This window comes from Fragaria vesca, linkage group LG2 (genome assembly GCF_000184155.1).
Source record: "Fragaria vesca subsp. vesca linkage group LG2, FraVesHawaii_1.0, whole genome shotgun sequence".
Lineage (NCBI taxonomy): Eukaryota > Viridiplantae > Streptophyta > Magnoliopsida > Rosales > Rosaceae > Fragaria > Fragaria vesca.
This window is the reverse complement of record NC_020492.1, coordinates 26748950-26762261: the sequence shown is the minus strand read 5'-3', so window position 1 is coordinate 26762261 and position 13312 is coordinate 26748950. Positions and strand designations below refer to the sequence as shown.

The 13312-nt window shown below is 37.2% G+C and overlaps 1 protein-coding gene and 1 pseudogene across 2 annotated transcripts in view; both read left to right on the top strand.

Moving 5' to 3' along the window:
* The first annotated feature begins 8668 nt into the window (after nt 1-8668).
* LOC101306784 (membrin-11-like) lies at nt 8669-11949 on the top strand. Its single transcript, XM_004291547.1, has 4 exons — nt 8669-9027; nt 9119-9239; nt 9330-9479; nt 11376-11949. The coding sequence occupies exons 1-4, from the start codon at nt 8783-8785 to the stop codon at nt 11535-11537; spliced, it is 678 nt and encodes a 225-aa protein (XP_004291595.1). The 5' UTR covers nt 8669-8782; the 3' UTR covers nt 11538-11949.
* Nucleotides 11950-12536: 587 nt separating this feature from the next.
* Nucleotides 12537-13312, top strand: part of LOC101302908 — a 999-nt pseudogene continuing 223 nt past the window's right edge. The window contains exons 1-3 of the transcript XR_184165.1: nt 12537-12705; nt 12985-13074; nt 13176-13299. The product of XR_184165.1 is annotated as a cystinosin homolog (transcript). The remainder of the gene's footprint in view (nt 12706-12984; nt 13075-13175; nt 13300-13312) is intronic.

Here is a 13312-nt window from a genome sequence, read left to right as displayed (position 1 = left end):
TATTTATCTTTGTCAATATTTTGACTAGCGGGGCTAGTCTGTTTCCTTGGAATTTTCTTTATGAAAGTTTTATCAACACTTGCATGCAACAGATTTCTTAATTATTGGAAAATGGGAAAGTAATTAAGTTTAGTTAGTTATGTTGCGATCAGTTACTTGATTATTTTTCGTCCACTCATTCTAACGTTTTTAAATTTCTTTCCCTTGGGCCCTTTGATTTTAAATGCCCAGTTTGCAGGCTAAATTATTTAAGGTCGAGCGTACATGGAGTCGAGGCATAGTCAGAGGTTGCTTCCGCTTATTCTTTAGTCATTGTTTTTCGTTTAACTTTAGGTCTGCTCTGATAATCAGTTAGTGAATTAATGTTGGTTATTGTTGGTTGTGGGATTAGTTTAGTTGAGTAATTGTTATATTGGGAGATGTGTTGAACTTGTGGAGCAGGAAGGCTCCAGGTGTTGAGGATGGATGTTTGTTTATAGAAGTGTTAAGTTGGATTTTTTTTTTCAGGTAAGAGTTGTCAATTTTCAAGGTAGATTATGCCGAATTTTTAGTAAATTTTCCTTGGAGGTGGACCCCGCAGGAATTACCTCGGGTTTCAGGGTGAAATTCGGGATGGGTCTTGTCAGTCAAGCTCCACGGAACCTACAAGAAACCTCACTCACTAGAAAATGGTGAATCTGGTACCATTGGAAAGATCTATGTGTCTACTTTCCAGGGACACCAACCATTTGATCATACTTATCATATTGAGTGAGTTATGGCCGTTTTCGTAAAGTAGGACAAATCTGTCTGAGAATCTGATTTTGGCTAAACAGTCAACTTCGACGAGACTTTGTGAACAGCTCCTGACGAACCAGAATATGTGTAATATACGGTTGGAAAGCTAAATGAGTCTAGTTTCCAAAACCGTTTACGATTCGTTCATATGTATTTCCTAGAGGAAGTTACGACTGTTCTAGTAACTGAAGGTCATGCTATGTGGAAATCTAATTTCCTGCACGAACTTATGTCTTGAGTTCACAAGCAGCATTCTTCTCAAGATCTAAGTGTAAAAGATCATTTGAGGACAATACGGTATGATTTAGTTAATCATTGCCTAATGCCACATTTGAAAACATGTTAAAGAGCATTGACATGCTAAGTTGTTGAAACTTCCGTGATTAGTAAAAATCAGGAAGAGCCCTATGATTGATGTAAAGATCAGGGGGAGGTGCGAACTTCAGGGGGAGTCTAGCACATACATACATGTCGCTATCAAATGTGAAGGGTGCGTTGTACTCTTTTTCTCCTACGATCAAGGTTCGGTTTTTCTCCCACAAGGTTTTTGTGACTTGACGAGGCAACAGATCAGCATCATCAGCATATCAGCGCGCGGCACAAGGGGGAGTGTTCTAGGATATTATGTATCTTTCTAAATATTCTTTATGTGTGTCTTGGCCTTATGCCAATAGGATATGTAGTTGGACTAGATTTATGTATTCATTATCCTTACCATATTGGTATTGTGTAATTCCCTATATAAAGGGCTCCTATCAATGAATAAGATAATGATTCTCTTGCTATCTCTTTGTCTCTACACTTTATCCTTCATCAATAAGAACATTTATAATAATATGAATCTAACGTGTGAGAAGTACTGTTAGTCGGGCACTGTCTTGTGAGTCTTGTCTCGATTATTCAATTAGAGATTCAACGTTGAATTTCCATAGTATTCCAACTTTCTGTCATTGGTTTAGGCTCCATCATGACCGACGTACTAGTGAAGCTTAACATATATCACTTAATGGTTAATATATATATAGAGGGCCCTTCCAATGAGGGATCTTTTTTTTTGTTCATTTCTAGGGATAGATCATTTGAAGAACTTTTCGATCACAAAATCAAATCTCCACCGTTCAGTTCGTTGGGCTATATGAGTAGATCACTTCTGTAAATTTTCAAAAAATTTGGTGATCCTTAAGTCATCCAACTGAGGAATTTATTTTTAATGATTTTGAACGGTGTAGGTTTGACATAAGTGTTAAGTTTTTTTTTTTAATCTTAGCCATCCAAGGCCATTAAAAAACAGATCTAATGGTATCCTAGAAATGAACAAAAAAATGGATCCCTCATTAGAAGAGCCCTGTATTTCATTGAGGAATTCCTACTTTTGGCCATTTTTAAGGATAGGCCCACACCATTAGATCTGTCATTTAATGAGGTTGGATGACTGAGATTAAAACAAAACGTTACACACTTTATATCAAATCTGGACCGTTCAAGATCATTAAAAATAAATCGAAGTTTTGAATGGGTTAACGATTACTAAATTATCTGAAAATTTGTAGAAATGATCTACTCGTATAACCCAATGAATTGAACGGTGTAGATGCAAAAATTTGATCGGGAAGCTGGTGTAATGCCCTATCCCTAGAAATAGTCAAAAATAAGGGATCCTCAATAAAAGGGCCCTATATATATATATATTTATATAACGAATCAATTGTAGTTTACAGACGTGTGTATGTACGCATGCATGGTAGAATTCATGAATAGAAAAATATCAATATATAGCAATTATGACAATTACAATAGCATATATTTTGTGTTACAAGCTTGCTTTGATATCAAAAGCTCCATAGTCCAAACCATCAAGTACGTATTATCACGGTCTTTGGAACAATTATGTGCATAACTTTCTTTCGTTTTATTTTCAACTCTAGCTAACACGAGTTAGAAAATCTTTTTTAGTCATCCATTTAAAAACAAAGGATTTTCACAAAAAATTAAGAATGAATGAGATTTCCTTAATAGATCGAGTTTTACATTTTGAGTCGTATTAATGTAACTTGCCCCAAATTCGATCAACTCGATCAACTAGCTTATGCATTACGAGGGTTTGAATTTTGACCTTTGAACGTGAAAATATATAGACCTTTTGGCCACTGGTATGAAAAACCTAGTTTTCATGTGTGAAATGACTTGCTTAATTTCTTTTCAAGAATTTATACTACAGTCAAAAAAGTAGAGGGTCAAGCGATACAGAAGTTTCAGTCGGGGATGGAGTACGTGCTACAGTCATACGTTCAAACATATCCAGCAATGGGTTCTCGATTTCAAATCAAGTATATGATTCTCTCTATATCATCACCTTTTTCCAAGTTCACTAGCTGTATTTGCGAATTTGGTAGATTCTTTGTATGCACTGATCATATATGGTTTTTGGTTACCACAATACATGGTCTGGTTTTTCTTCTTCCTTTACCATTTTTTTTTTGTAAGGGGTAGGAACCAAGCTAGTGCCCGAATGCAGTTATTCCATTCATATAATCGGTACTTTGCACCGAGGAGGACAATAAACTAAAGCCTCGGGCTTCAAGATAAATATGACTAACATCCTCGATCGTAGATAACATCTTAAATAATAACATAAATCTCTTTTAACCAAACATCATCAATAACACCAATATTTGCTAGGCGTGTTAATCTATATATCTGCAACACCATTTATTGTCTCTCTGAATATATGTCAAACTTGGACAGACCGAAAAGCTTGCAGGCTTTGCAATCTTCTTCCTTCACCATAAAAGTAAATAAAAACTTCATTTTGATACATTTCAATGCAAAAGTGTAAATATTTATGAGTAATCTACATGACCTTAAACGTCATTTAACAAATCAACCAATTGATCACTCTGAAGAATTAAATTACATTTCAAGGTAAAATCTAATTACCTAAATATAAACAGCACGGGGAGTGCTATGTATATACTCACTTGATCCAGTATGTATTATCCAAGTGTCAATCTCTTATTGCTCTCCCCTATAAACATAAATACCAACAATAAAAGCTGTTTTTGATTTATTTCGGTGTGGTTAGCCTTGAAAACGCAAACATCAATCAATTATGAGTGAAATGCTGATGTGGACTAAATGTAGCCTTTTGATGTTGAGTGAACGTACCAGATCAAAAGTCAATAATAGCCAAGGCTAGAGACTAGCCAACGCTCTTCAAAACAGTTAAAGAGCCAAAATAAAGAGTCAACTAAAAATTCTCTAAGCAACGACTAAACGTCCTAACACTACCTTTTACAATACTCTCTCTTCCAAAAGAATAAAAAAAATATTGCTAGAAATGGTACATACAGTGTGGCATATTGGTGTCGGATGGTAAATGTGTACTCCTATTCTTCCTACACTAGGCTTCTTGCATGGAAGAGCGTGCATGTAATAGTTTTATGGATTAATTTCAGTTTACTCTCATTAACTTTACGTTGATCATCATGTTAGTCCTCTTCTTTCAATTTCATCAAAAACACCCCTCAACTCCCAATTTTCATCAGCCGCGCATGTCCAAACCTCCAATCTCTATCCAATTCCTCTGTCAAGTGATGACTTGATATCAAGAAGAAATAAAAAAAGAAAAATAGACAAATTGCATTCAATCCCACCAAAATCACTAAAGTTAGGGGGTTGTGATGGGAACGAAGATGTGTATTGATATGGGGGAAAAATGGTCCGAAAGGTAACTTTCAGAATTTGACTTCTTCTTGATATCAAGTCATCACTTAACAGAGGAATTGGATGGAGATTGGAGGTTTGGACATACGCAGCTGATGAAAATTGGGAGTTGAATGGTGTTTTTGATGAAATTGAAAGAAGAATGACTAACATAATGATCGACCTAAAGTTGATGGGGGTAAACTGGAATTAGTCCTAGTTTTATCTATCTGATAACTTGTTAGTTTGTTGTGCTTTCGGGTTTTGGCTTATGTGACACCCTATTTGATTATTATAAACTTTCTTTTTTATAAACAAATTTGGGTTGGGAGAGGACTTTGCTCTTCTCAGCTCTTGTTAACCAAAAAAGAAAACACTTGATTGTTGTTGTAGATATTATGTTTGTCAATTGCAAGTGCAAAGAAGCTTACACTTGTTGTTGATTTTAACTCTCAACATCCTAAATATATATAGATAAAATTGTGTCCTATACGTCTCGTATTTCATGCACTACCAAAATCATGCTTTTCGTTCTTCAAGTTACTTCTATTCTACATAATATTCAATATCCTTGTTATTTAACGCTTGTCATTCTTGTGAGTACATATTTCAGAAAGTCCCTTAAAAGCTTCCACCAAGATATACCATCAATAGTCATGACCAAAAAGAAAGAAAAGACAACACAACATATTAGAGATAAAATTTAAAATAAATCTTCACCTGGTGGATAAATATCCTCAGCTTTCGATCGATCACAGCTATACGCACGAAATCCAAAGGCCAGTGTCATGACACCTCAGCAAAAATCATTAAATACCCACTAATCATTACTTTCGAGGCATATACCGATAAAAAACAAAACATTGACCAAACGCCGTGACATCTCCATATATTCCTCCACTCCTTCGACAATTCAACTTCTTGTCAACCTTCATTTGAGTACTAAAAATCCAACATCTGCACTTTCCTCCATTAAATTCATGCCATACCCAGCTCCTCAGAATCTCTTCATCTTTGAATACTCAATATTTTCTCCTCCCCTAGCAAACCCAAAACCTAAAACCAATTTCTGACCCAAACCCATCTCCCTCGCAATGCTCCTAAACCTCCTCCGCCTCCACCCCCATCTTCGGCGCCGACCCACCGCCGCTCCCGGATCAAAGTCGTCATCGACCGGTCCGAAGGTCACTAGCGAGTACGATGAGGAACTCGGAGAATCAAAAATCCCAACAGAAATTTGCAAAATCCAAGTAGAGGGTCTTGATCAATTTGCCAGATAATGAATTTGCTGAAGGCAGAGAAGTTGATAATATCAAGTTTAAAGATGAGGGTGGGAAATGGATAAATCAATGGAGGAAAGTGTAGGGGTTGGGTTTCTTCCACTCAGATGTAGGTGGGGAAGACAATGAAGGAGAGAAGAAATGAACGGAGATTCAACGGTGTTAGAGCATCTCCAACAGCTTCCCCAAAATTTCTCTAAAATGAGGAAGCAAAAGCTAAAATCTCCAAAAAAATTATGATCAAAATCCAGCAGCTTCTTCATTTTTGAGATTGCAGCATTTAATATAACAATAAAATATAATATATCATCATTAATTATAACAAAAAAATATTAAATATTTCATTGTAATAATAAACTACCCAATAAAATATTTTATTGTTGTCTTAAATTCGTTGGAGCACGTGAAGAATTTAATTTTGGGGAAAGAAGACTTTGCTGCAAATTTGGGGAATGAAGGCTTCTTTTTCTTCTTCATCCCCATTTTGGGGAATAGGATGAGGAAGCTGTTGGACCTAAAAATAGCTCTATATTCCCTAAAATTGAGAATTTTAAGAAAATGAGAAAGCTGTTGGAGATGCTCTTAAGCCTTAATAGATGTGGAGTATTAAAAATCTGCATTTATTGTTGAGTTTGCTGATGTGGGACTTTATTAGCCCTTAGATTTGTCATGAACGGTTGATATTAAAAGGCAAGGATAACCAAGGACAACTACTACACAAGGAGAGAATCCTGAATTCCTGATCCATTCTGGTAAATACAATTGAAGATTTGTAATTCTTTATTTTTCTTTTCAATTACAACAGAAAAGGGAATAACAAAGAGGAACATTTTAATCAGATGATAGAGCATTAGCAGCAGACATGGTGAAGCAAATCTTCCTGTTGGAGCTTGTTGTAAGCCTTCCTCTATTCGGCAAAAAGATACACTTTCATGCATGATTCTTCCCATGTTGTAAGCCTTCCTCTAACTCTTAAGTTCCACAACAACAATTGTTTAGCTGAAAAACTATATTACAGGGTTAAACGAAACCAAAACAAAAATCAATTGAGAAGCATATATGAAATTTAAGAATAATAAAGCAAACCATACCTGAAAAAAGGACCATATATTGCCTGTCTCCAGCTTTCAGTATAGACAATCCTGGATATTAGGAGTCTAAATTCAACAAACTACTATTGTGAATTAAATACAACTAAGTATTCCATTTAGCCGATCGATACATTCTAATACCTTCAAAAGCATAAACATATAAATATATATATATATATATATATATACAGATTTTCTCAGGTGCGGATGTCTGCATTTATTCTTACGGTGCGGATTTCCACTTTACACTCACTTTTCAATCGAATTTTCATATCTCTACCTTCTAGTATTTAGATACTAATGTATAGATCATCTCTGCAAAATTTCAGCAAATTTAGTTATCATCAAGGCACTCAAACTACATTTTTCTGTGGATGAACATAATTCTGTCGAACTTGAACCGTTCATGTTTATAACAAACTACTAAATACAACCAAGTATTCCATTTATCTGATACATTCTAATACCTTCAAATGCAGAAACATACATATATATACAGAAACATATTGCAGCTCTGATACCTTCAAATGCACATCCTTGATCTCCAAGGCCTATTATGTTTGGCAGCTAGTAATTCACACTTCGAGCACCTATGAACCAATAGTAGAGAAACTGGAGATCCATGACAATACATATGTGTGTACCACTAAGTCTGCTGAACTCTTGATTCCAATGAATGAAGCATGATGGGATCAAAGAGCGAATACAATTGCGTTTGTTCTCATCTCATTCATACCATAATCATAGAGCGGGCAGCACAAACCTATATATTGAACCCAAACACGTACCATTCCATTTACCAAACAGATATGTGCATGAGAACACTAATGAGAGATCGAGCACAATAAATGCAAAAGATAAATAAAAAAAGAGAGAGGAAGAAAACTGGAAGTCCATAACATTTATACTTTTATACTATATACTAATTCTCAGTTTCGATTTGAACAGTGTTAAGAGGTGTGAAATTACAATTTTGTCCTTCTTTCTGTTTTTATTACATCTCTGCCACTCACTCTGACATCCATAATTTACATTTTTGTCCCTGTTTTTTTCGTTTTATTACAACTTTACAAGTGACGTTTTTATCCATCTTTTTTTCGTTTTTATATTTGATCCTTTTTTCACGTTTGTATGCATTTGTCAAGCCCCAAGCAACGCTTGGGTACACCGCCTAGTCTTATAACTAAACCAAAGGAAAATCATCATCTAAAATTTGTAGGAAAACTCTTCCCACATGAAGTATGATACTGTTGGACATATTTCTGAAACTTGTGCAGTCGTTCAACAACTAATCATTTCACAATTAGTAATACTCCTACGATCTAAGGTTAAACTAAATCATAGATTAGTACTAAAACGATTTAACAGAGAAAACAATCGATCAATTCAATTAAACTGAAACCAAATTTGTGAACATACCTCAGCTGATAACAATTTTCTCCTCCTTTGCACAGCAGGTACCTAAACATGCAAATGAATTAAATGTCACTGAAGGTCATTATCTCATATCTTTCACAGAAAACTGTTTATTTGAAAAACGATTGAAGCACAAATTTACCAAGAAGAGCTAGAGAAAGATATAAAGATAGACTTGATCCAGAGGAAACAAACTCTTTTTAACAAAGGATGGGAAATATACAAATTCGCTAACAACGATAATCCAATTCTGATGAGTAACAGAGAAAACCAAATCGAACACAAATAGGATATCAACATGAATGGAAAACAAAATGACCCTATTTGATATGGAAAGGGTAGTATTGGAACTTCAAATTTGTTGGTGAAGTTTTGACAGCAAAGGCAAACGCTTCGCCTTATAGGAGTAGAGAAGAGATTTCTGAATTCAATTGAAGAGCTCTACAAAGCAAACTCCTGATCCATATCACTCTTCTTCTAAAGCCCTTCCAGTTTCCCTGAGACTCCGAATCGTCAATGGCGGTGGAAAGAGGAGGAGGAGGGACGCTATCGGAGATATACCAGAGCGCGAAGAAGCTCCTGCTCCGAACGCGAGACGGGCTCGAAAGGCTGGAGAGATTGGAGTACTCGAGCGGCATCGACTCGCCGGACCTTTCCATGTCCATCAGAAACGACCTCTCTCAGATCCAGTCTCTCTGCGCCGATATGGACCGCCTCTGGCGCTCTGTCGCCGCCAAGTCCCAGCGCGATCTCTGGAAACGGTTAGGGTTTTTGCTCCGATTATATATTCCTAATTCGATTTCATCCAGAATTATGGAATTGAGGTTTGGATTTTGATCTTTTGGTTTGCAGAAAAGTGGAGCAAGTAGCGGAGGAGACTGAGTCGTTGAAGGAGAGTTTGGATAAGTATAGTTTGAGGAACCAGAGGAAGATGAATGAGGCCAGAGAGAGGGCGGAGTTGCTCGGAAGAGCTGTAAGGAATTTCCGGCACGCTTTTATTGTCCTTGGTTTAAGTTTTTTGTTTGCTAATCGTATTTCCTGATGCCAATGTTTTGTGGTGCAGAATGGAGAGTCTTCTCATGTTATTAGAGTGTTTGATGAGGAGGCGCAAGCAATGCAGTCGGCTCGCAATTCTTCGCGCATGCTTCATGAGGCTACGTCGGTAGGGGAAGCTATTCTTTCCAAATATGCAGGGCAAAGGGAACACATAAAGGTACCATACTCATTTGCTTACTGTTATTCAGCTTACTTTTCGCTAATTTATGGTGATTTATATCTGTGATTGTTTGAGTATGTATAGTAAGCTCATTGCAGTTACTCGTAGCTATCTGTGATATTGCTTGGATGTAGTAGTTACTCAGGTTATGTGTAGCGAATAGAAACACCGTCAGATAGTTACTCCTTTGACAGGAGTTCATGTGATGAATTTAAGTCATAGCAAGGTCAATAATTTTTGAAGAGACACTAAGGTTAAAAGAGGATGTACTAGGACTAGGAAGAACTAAAACAAGAATCAAAATAGAAGACCTCAAATGTATGCCGAATGGAATCATAACCATTGTGATATGCTAACTACCATTGTCCTAAACCCTGGCAGCTGGGCTTATAAATTACTTTAAATAAGTAGCCAACTCCATCTATTTCAATTTATTTGAGTGAAAAGCAAGTGTTAGTAAATGTTCTCATGCCTGAAACTGATCTAGGACCTCAAACACAAGGTTCTAAACCATTCTCCTAAACCAACTTCCCTTTTGTATTAATATTTTTGAGTGAAAAGCAAACCTTATTAAAGGTTCTGGATTTGTTCTTATGCCTTGAACTGATCCAGGACCTTAAAAACAAGGTGGGGAGTTGCCTAGGATTTTGGTGAGCTACATGTCAATAGTGATTCAGAGGAAAACATGTTTAGGGTTCCTGTAATTTAAGAAAGCATAGAAATGGGGACGAATGTGGGAGAGAAGAGAGATGAAAAATAACAGGATATCATGGCACCATTAATCATCACTTTATTAGTTAGTTAATATATGATTTGTGCACATCTTGGTTTCAGTTTGAAGACATACCCTTTATTTATAGACTTCAAACTGCACAACTTTCAGTCGCATACATCCCCCAAAGTTACACCACTAGTTACCAATAGTTATCCTCTACACTACTGCCCCATGGCCATGATTTTCGTAAATTGTTGTTATCATAGATTTGTACATTGAGGAAAAGAAAGGGGAGTGGTTCACCAATTATTATTGTTTTCTTGTTTCTTTTTCATCTTCATCAGCAGTAGCTAATGCCTCCAAAAATCTTACTAACAAGAAAGGATATTCTCCTTGATGTTTTTTTTGTTTGATGTCAAATAGGACCGTAAATAGAGCTGATTTCATGACAAGTCATTCTTAATTTCATGAATGAAACCATTACAACATTTCCACGACGTTGGGAAGCTTGCTGTCAGTATCATCCATCTGAATATCCATTAGTAACCAATCATCAAGAATACAACATCTTGTTGCAACTAATCCCAGCTGAAACACCCTTCTGATATGATATATACTTAATGATTGACTTCTAACTACCTCAAGCACTTGTCAGATATATATAATCTTCTCTACATAGACATGGCTTTTCTCCAGTTATAGGATCAAAGATACGATGACTAGTAGTCTTACGGTCTTATGGACCCTGATCACCGGTATACATTAGTGATGGACATACCTAAACAATATTATGACAAGTTCTTCTCCTGTTATAGGTAGAAGATATGATGAACTTTAGACGGTGTAATTGAGGTGGCTAAAATCTTTTACCTTGAGCACTTTGATGTATCGATGATGGTTGGAATCTAAAATTTCTCCAAAATAGTATTTCACATTACCTAAACTAGCTTTCTTGCCTTTATCGTTTTATTCTATTAGTTACTTTCTTTACCTTCAGTATGAATTTCGAATAAATGTAATGCAACATGATTGAGGGAAATAAGGAAGTTAAAACGGTCCAACACAACACTTGGCACTTTCTTCTATCATGTTTATTGCTAAGATTGCTATAATGCTTGTTAGATATCTAGACACCTTTCTGAATCATTATCTGTCTTGATTATTTGTCTTATTTTCAGAGAGCTCAACGGAAAGCACTCGATGTCCTGAACACATTGGGTCTGTCCAACTCTGTACTGAAGCTTATCGAGAGACGGCACCGTGGTGATCAGTGGATCAAATATGCAGGCATGATTTTGACAGTCGTTGTTGTGTTTTTCTTTTGGAGGTGGACATGGTGATCTATGCCTCAGATGTTGTCATGGTACTTGGTTCTATCTTTGGAAAGAGGATATAATTTTCTTTTGTGATTTGGTCTCCATTGGAACGAAGGCTAACAATCAGTGTACATGCCCTAAAGGAAACATCTATGAAAATACAGAATAGCTTTTTCTTTGATTTTGTTGGCTTTCTTGATATGGATGGTCTGAATCTCCAAGTCTGTTCATGCTCCTTGTTATCAGAAAAGTTACAGACCCAAGCATGTCACTCATCCAAGTGAGCTCTTTCGGTTGCTTAAAGTTTGTCTTTCAACTACCGAGATGCAGTGTTCTTTGTAATTTTTGATTTCATCTCAATATTAGTAAAATGTCCACCAGACTGGTCTTAGGCCATCTCAATATTGGTGATACTTGGTCTTTAGGTCATCTTGCCAATTCGATAATGTTCATTTTCTTTCTATAGTAACTTGTTTTTTTATTTAATTTAACTATATATTATACGGCCTGCCGCCTTACCGTTCTGAAGAACAGTGTCGGTCGGGCTTGGGCCTGTGTCTCGCTCGAGCTCGGGCTTTTTCTTCCTTTGGACCTGGATTTCTTCTGTCTTCTTCTTCATCGATCAGTTCTCTCTCTCCCTTCTCATTCTCTTAGAAGAATCCAGACTCTTTCTCGAATCTCTTTCTCGAATCCAAATCAGCTGCTGCTCTCTCCTCCTCAACTCACTCATGGCGACTGCAGTGGTGGCGGCGGCAGCCGATCCCATCCGTAAGCAATCCAGTCCGGGCCGGGGCGGGTACGAAGCCCACAGACTCTCCAAAGAAGAGGCCCGCGTCCGCGCCATAGCCGAAATTGTCGGCTCCATGGTCGACCTCTCCCGGCGAGGAGAAACCGTCGACCTAAACGCCCTCAAAACCGCCGCGTGCCGCAAGTACGGCCTCGCACATGCGCCGAAGCTGGTCGAGATGATCGCCGCGCTTCCGGAATGGACCGTGAGGCTCTGCTTCCGAAGCTGAAAGCCAAGCCGGTCCAAACCGCCTCCGGAATTGCCGTGGGTTTAGGGTACGAGACTGTGGCCGACAAGGAGGAGCCGCCGTTCCCGCTGGGGCTCCGGTAGTACGAGACTGTGGCGGTTCTCAGACCCGATATGTCTGAAGATGAAAGACTCGCTCTTACTCAGAAGAATGAGGAGGTAATTGGGTTTTCAATTTGATTCAATTCTGCTTTGGTTTTTGTTGGATGAGAAAATTTTCAATTATGTATAAATTTACCAAAAGCAACTACTGATTAGGCATGTTCGTTTATAAAATCTTCTAATCAGGACATATAAGGACCAATTGCTTGCTGGCATTTAAATTCACGGTCTCTTGACTGTAGCCCATTGGTTTAGGATTCGATGAGCTGAAAATGAAGAGGGACTGTAGTTCATAATCATACCGACATTTTCTCAATGTGTCATGTTTATATGCAGATGATACCTGTGGCAGCAAACGATGTGGCATTATCTTCTCATGGTGTTTTATTGACTGCACAGACCCTGATTCAAATTGCAATCTATGAAGTAATTCTCTACTTTAGTTTTGAATTGATGCATCTGATGATTTTCCAACTTTATGACCTTTTTCCACCTAAGTATGTTTCATAGTTGTTATATATATGCAGCGTGGAAATCAGAAGGTGTCAAAGATTTCCATTGGAATCATTGTTGCTGTGTGGCTAAGTGCTGCAGTTTTCTTTTCATAGCTTTGTCAAACCACTCTTGGCTTTGGCTCATTTCCATTTTCAAGTATGAAGATACA

Bases quoted from the DNA above. Each gene is read 5' to 3' on its own strand.
- LOC101306784 (XM_004291547.1), top strand. From the start codon at position 8,783: ATGGCGGTGGAAAGAGGAGGAGGAGGGACGCTATCGGAGATATACCAG. The intron at 9,028-9,118 runs GTTAGGGTTTTT...TTTGGTTTGCAG, and splicing joins CAGCGCGATCTCTGGAAACG to AAAAGTGGAGCAAGTAGCGG. The intron at 9,240-9,329 runs GTAAGGAATTTC...TTTGTGGTGCAG, and splicing joins CGGAGTTGCTCGGAAGAGCT to AATGGAGAGTCTTCTCATGT.